General features: G+C 43.6%; 2 protein-coding genes across 3 annotated transcripts; both read right to left on the bottom strand.

The window, feature by feature from the left end:
* Nucleotides 1-9: 9 nt before the first annotated feature.
* put (activin A receptor type 2 punt) lies at nt 10-3,885 on the bottom strand. The gene is made up of 8 exons (XM_088034195.1): nt 3,720-3,885; nt 3,447-3,667; nt 3,240-3,402; nt 3,061-3,191; nt 2,479-2,860; nt 1,975-2,432; nt 1,741-1,924; nt 10-1,000 (listed from the first exon to the last, which is right to left on the bottom strand). Exons 1-7 carry the CDS (start codon nt 3,778-3,780, stop codon nt 1,745-1,747), a joined length of 1,596 nt encoding a protein of 531 aa, XP_087890321.1. The 5' UTR covers nt 3,781-3,885; the 3' UTR covers nt 10-1,000; nt 1,741-1,744.
* Nucleotides 3,886-4,326: 441 nt separating this feature from the next.
* LOC148176133 (transmembrane and ubiquitin-like domain-containing protein 1) lies at nt 4,327-5,859 on the bottom strand. 2 transcript variants are annotated; one of them, XM_088033625.1, is made up of 5 exons: nt 5,570-5,859; nt 5,390-5,512; nt 4,967-5,342; nt 4,604-4,912; nt 4,327-4,556 (listed from the first exon to the last, which is right to left on the bottom strand). In XM_088033625.1, the coding sequence occupies exons 1-5, from the start codon at nt 5,637-5,639 to the stop codon at nt 4,409-4,411; spliced, it is 1,026 nt and encodes a 341-aa protein (XP_087889751.1). In that variant the 5' UTR covers nt 5,640-5,859; the 3' UTR covers nt 4,327-4,408. The 2 variants fall into 2 exon arrangements, with proteins under 2 accessions (XP_087889751.1, XP_087889750.1); XM_088033624.1 differs by having other exon boundaries at nt 5,390-5,521.
* Between the last annotated feature and the right edge of the window lie 129 nt (nt 5,860-5,988).

Raw genomic sequence — 5,988 nt, forward strand, 5'->3', positions numbered from 1 at the left:
AAAAAGAGCAATACTTTATCCATCTATTTATACAAATAACGAAACTATAGGATAGACATTACCTAGATTTTCTACACGTAAAAAACTTTTAGAATAAGATACACAAACCTAAAGCCTAAAATTTACATTTCCTGTGTTTGCGTTGGGTATAAAAACAGAAATTTCGTTATCGTCATCGGAATGCTATTATCTGTTGTCATGTTGTACTGCATTTGCACTATTGTTGAAACGAAAATCGTGATATGTTCACCTTAGTCTATAAAACAAAGTATTTACACGACAGAAAAACTCGGAGGTAGTTGGGAAAAACAAAAGGCAGTGTCCAAGAAACAAAAGAAGGGGAAAAAGGTTGGCAAGACTCCACAGACTGTCTAGATTGTGTTCTCCTTTAAATTTATCAGTCTTTGGTTTTCCAATTCTTTGAGTATTAACTACTGGAAGTTCACGACACCGAATACTAAAGATTTAACTATTTTTCGTTAAAAATAAACTGCAACAATTGAAAAAATAGTCACCAGATCTACTGGGTATTTCCAACATCTGTACAATCTAGTCGTCTAGACACACAATTATTAAAAATATATCCTTGTTTTTACAAACTTAACATTAAAACTGTGTCGAAATTTTGGCTCACGATATGTTAAATTGCAAAAACAACATGGCCCTAAATTCAACTAACTTCATCCTCTACCAACATTGAATCGTCACATTTACCTAAATCCAACATGAAAAAATACTTTCCGCATTAGTAAGTCCTTTAGTGTCCCGAACACCACACAAAATTAAAAACAAAACAGTCTTGGTACGAAAAAATCACGTTCTATTGGCACATCGGTATTGGGAAACGTCAAATTAATTACCGCGTCGACAAGAAACTGCTGTAAACGATAAAAATACATCCTCTGTGTATAATAGGCAAGTGTGGTAACTAAGACACGGCACAGGCTGCTCGGCGCCAGGTACTTATTTTAGCGATGCAGGTACGGGTTTCCAGTGGTAGCTGCAAGAAAAAAACATGTACGTAACTTTCAACCTCAATCAGGAGCTAGGAACGACAAGATGGCGACGCCGGTAGTTCCCAATTTCCGCCGCCATCTTGACTCATCGCCAACTTCATTTATATCCGCTGTTTATAATAAATGTTTCTAGCATCAAGGGTGCCTATGAAATATCAAAGAAAATTGCCGCTCGTTATAAATGTGAGTTTTAGAGTTGTTAACTGACATTTGTAGTTAACCTCAATCATAAAAGGTGTTTATAAATGTTTCTAGTATCAAGCGTGGCTTTGGAATTCCTGTCGTACAGTATTTTGCCGCTTTGTTTTCATAGTGTCTATTACTATCATGAAAATTATTTATACCTTGAATATAGTCATTTCATTTTCTTGCAAAAACTGTTTCTGTCAAAGTACTCGCAGTGGCGCCTCAGAATTTTTTTAACTAATTATTAAGTAATTATGTATCTGATGTAAGTTTTTCCGCTAAACCATGCAAATCAGATGAAATTTATTTGAACAATCATAATTAACACTAAGTAATATTAAAATATCGAATTAAACGACCCTAAGAATAGATAGAGGGCGCTAGTGGAAGTACTTCAAGGCCTACTTTCCAGAAATGCTCAAACCCTTCTATAACATGGCCATTTATGGCTATGAATGAAGTTGGCGACGCTTGACTTAGGGTGGTAACGGACGGTTCCGACAGACGACGCTGAGGTCGAAACAAAACACTCACGTACCTGCCTACATGCTGTTTTCTTTGAGTGGTGACAATAACGTTTCGTTTTCGATCCGCATCCCGTATGAAGACAACGCGTACCGCTTCTGTAACATCACTCTTTCCATCACGCACGACGCTGAGAGCCTGGCTTCGGCGTCGTGGTCCCAACACTCTTCAATCGTGTCGCACATAGCTGCCATTCCCTGCACAAAACAATAGAAAAAAAAATTAAAAATAACCATTGGTAACTTACAGGGTGCTGCCTCCAGTGTTCCTGTATTACCGGTCGGACTTTTCTCTGCACGACCGACTCCTGCATGTCTTCTAGGGTAGGATGTGAGCCTACTTCTTCTTCGAACGGCAAGCGGTACTCTCCGATCGGTCCGTCTTGAGCGGTACACCGCGAAACTAACTCCCAGAGGACCAATCCGCAGGCGTACATGTCGATGCGAAGGAAAGAGTCCGGGTTGAAGTCGATGGCGCCTTCTAGGACTTCCGGTGCCATGTATCTGCGCGTCCCCACTTGGCCGTGGGTATCGCCGCAGGATTTCCCGAACTCGAAGACTAAAGCGAGACCGAAATCAGCGATGCACGCCGTCATGTTGCTCTTCAGCAACACATTCTTGCTTTTAAAGTCGCGATGGGCGATGGAAGGCTTAACCGGATCATGGGCAGTCTTTCCGGGAACCGCTTCGTGTAAATGCATCAAACCTGTAATAAAAACTCGTGATCCGGCTCCAAGGACCATTTCTCTTACCTCTCGTCATCGTTTCAGCCACCGAGCAGAGTTCGTTCCAAGTCAAAGTGTGGCCTTTGAGGTAGTCGCATAATGAGCCTTTTTCGTGATAGGCCGTGATCAACCAAAACTCAGCTTTTAGGTTGTCTCCGTGCTTTTCAACGCCGATGTATTGGAGGATGTTGGAGTGGTTCATATAGGGAAGCTTGAATATTTCTTGCTCGGATAGCCAAGACTGCTTGTCTTGTACTGGGAAGATCTTCACGGCGACTTCTTCGGATTTGAACTGAGCCTTCCAGACGGCCCCAAAGCGACCGCGGGCTTTGATTTCGATGAGCTGGATGGGGCGCATATCGAGGAACGGCGACGGGGGCGGCGCCGGGTTCGGTTCCGTAGTGGGCAGCTAGATAAAACAAAACAATGACGTAGTTAAGACGGGAAGAAGTGAGGAATCGGCCATTTTGTAGGCACTGTATTGACTACAAAATGGCCGACGGAGGGAGGAACTAATACAACTGAAGTTAAAGCAACTTACTCCCCACTAAAGTCAGCGTGAAATAAGCACAAAAATTAGTTTTTCAATAGTAAAACAGCGACAAATACCTCATTGAAGTAGAATTTCTTCTTGCGCCAACAGTACAGCAAAACGCATCCGCCGATAACGCAGAGCACTAACGCAACAGCGGCGATAACAATGTAGACGTCGTTTTGCGAGTGGTCCATTGGAAGAGGTGCTGAAAGTCACAAATGAAGTTAGGAACAAGATTTTGGGTAAGACTCACTGCTGGAAGGTGGGGGCTCCGTGACAGGGTCAGGATCATATTTAAAATTCTTGTTGCACATGTTCCCCTCGCAGCAGCAGAAGCGGGGCTGCTTGAAGTCTTTGGCCGTTCTCTCCACGCATTCGGTCTGATTGTAGCACTCCTCGTAGTTAAGGAAACACCCCTGCAACGTCTTTAGTACCATGTTTACCTAATGTTTACGTTTACCTTTTTGAGCGTGATCTGGGTGGTACCATTTTTGTCCCATTTCCACAACGCGTAGCAATGGTTCCTTTTACCAGCTTCTGGGGCATCGCAGTCTACGACTCCATGTTGGCACTCCGGCCCCTTACCATCGCTACACAGAGTCTTGTTGTGTTCGTAGAACTCACATTTGGTGGTCACTGGAACGGCGTCCGAGGTGACACCAGCGTCACTCAAATGACACTCTAAAACCAACAATTCCTTAAGAAAACACTGAAATAACACAAAGGGACTCACCGAAAGACAATGTGAGGACCACAAATGAAGATAATAACTTGTTTATCTTCGTTTTAGCCATTTCTCATTCGCATCGTAGTCATTTGCGTTTTGACGTTTGCGTGGGATTCGCGATACCAACCCACGCCACTAAAACCACCAGATTCTGGGAGCCACGGTTTTAAAGACTTACAGAGACAAACAGTTCAATCGCGTGAGTAAACAGAGCCCCCGCACCCTTAAACGAGCTTTCCCGTTGAAATTCAAGCGACAACTAATCCCAAATCTGTCGAATTTGTCGATAATCAATCACGTGACCCGAGCGATTTTCCCTCAAATCCCGAAAGAATAATCAAATTAATTAATGAGGCGCCCCGATTCTCTATTTTTGGCTTTTTTTTCATTAATAATTCATGAAATCACGACGGGGTCATTTTTTCGTACCAACCCGGCGACGCGAAAATCCCCCACGCGACAAAAACAATCCGGGATTCTTTAAATATTTCCGCATACTAATTACATAATTTGCTTGATTTGTGGGCGCGAAATGTCGCTCAATCTCAGGAATTGTTTAGTTATTCGGTTGCATAACTGGGGATATACAAGGTGGCGCAAAAAGAGTGGCGAGTAGAAATGATAACGTTTATTAAAACTTTGGGAAAATATAATATAAATTAAATTTATTACAGCGAAATATACAAAATTTAAGTCTACGATTGAGTTCCCGTGTTGTCCATTCGCTGCGGCAGATGCTCGTGGTCGGGGAAATAAAATCCGAAGAGGACGATCGTGAAGACTCCCGTCATTAAAATCAGACCCACCGTTGCTGTGACTGTGTACAAGTGCGCGTACACATACCTAGGGAATTTGTTGTATTTCGTACATTTTTTAGGGGATTTTCTTACCTGAAGTACCAAGCCGACAACAGTGTAAAACTGATGATGGCTAAAAGGAAATTCCCCAAGTCCCAATCGCGACCTTGATTGTTATTATTATTGTTTTGATTACTGTTTCTGTTGGACTGTGATTGGTCGGAGCGAGATTCAGGGGAGGAGTCGTCAGGGGCGGAGCGACGTTGGTGGATGAGACAGTGGACCACACAGTTGTCGAAAAGACCGCAACCTTCCAGGGTTTTCGTGTCTTGTTGGAGGACTTGTCCGTTGAAAATCAAACGGACGAGCTTATTGGAGGAGAGCTCCACCTGGAAGTGGCGCCTGGAAAAAAAGGGGCGGGGTTATACAAGTGGGAGGAGCGTGGGCGGGGCTCACTTCTTAAAGTCCCCCAACTGTTCCTTGAGCTTCCCATCGACGAGCTTCAAATCGTCGTTGATATATTTGAGCTTGATGGTGATGTCGCTGCCTTCTTTGGCTTTCGGTTGCTCGGTGGAGGGCGGCGGCGCTGCTGCCTCCGCGTAGTTGTGTTCCATGACACTGTGATCCTCCTCAGTCTCGTCGTTCCTCTCATAGAACGCTAATCTCCGCTGCCTGACTACACAAGCGTCGTCATCCATGGCTTGGACGATTCGGTCTCTTTCATCGTCCTCCCCGCTAGCACCAGTACTAGTACTCTGCGAGCTGGTACTAGGTTTGGCTGCTTCTGCGACTAAACTAGGATTTTCAGTCGGTAACGTCGCCGTGGCCGTGCCTACAAAGTGAGGTTAAGTCAATGACAACAAAGTGACTTTCAGCCACCTTCAGCGATGGTCACACTGTGAGTGTGGTTAGTAAGTCTTCGGTGGGTTCTGTGACGTCTTCTATCCAGCAACCAAACAGTCTGTACATGCCTTTGCTCCGAAATGCTGGTGGTCCACCAGGCTAAAGACACTAGGAAAGTGAGGTTAAGAGCCAATAAAATAACTTGCGACGACTTACCGACTAATACTACTAATAATCCGATAAAAAAATGTGTCACTTCATCACCTATGCCTTCAATCAATGTCATATTTGTCGAAAGTTCCACGACAGACGGTTACTGGGTTAGGACGCAATTTTGTTGAGACACTGAGTATATGTAAGGGGCGCAGTGTAAACGATTATAAAGGGGCTAAAAAGGGGGCGAGAATTGTTTTTAACGCGAAATTACGATTTTACAAGGTTCTTAGAAATGTCAGCTGTCACTGTCACTGTCAGATTTCTTTTTTTTGACGTTTTAACACGGAAGACTAGAGATGGCGCTGCCGTCGAAAACTTAAATACAAAGCGAAAAAAAAACCTAAACTGGAATTATTGTCGGAACTTTGTTTTAACTCCACCCACATGAACAAAAGACGATTTGAATTTGCCCAATCGCA

Source organism: Gnatocerus cornutus, chromosome 4 (genome assembly GCF_029298725.1).
Source record: "Gnatocerus cornutus isolate USDA-ARS CGAHR chromosome 4, icGnaCorn1.1, whole genome shotgun sequence".
Classification (NCBI taxonomy): Eukaryota; Metazoa; Arthropoda; class Insecta; order Coleoptera; family Tenebrionidae; genus Gnatocerus; species Gnatocerus cornutus.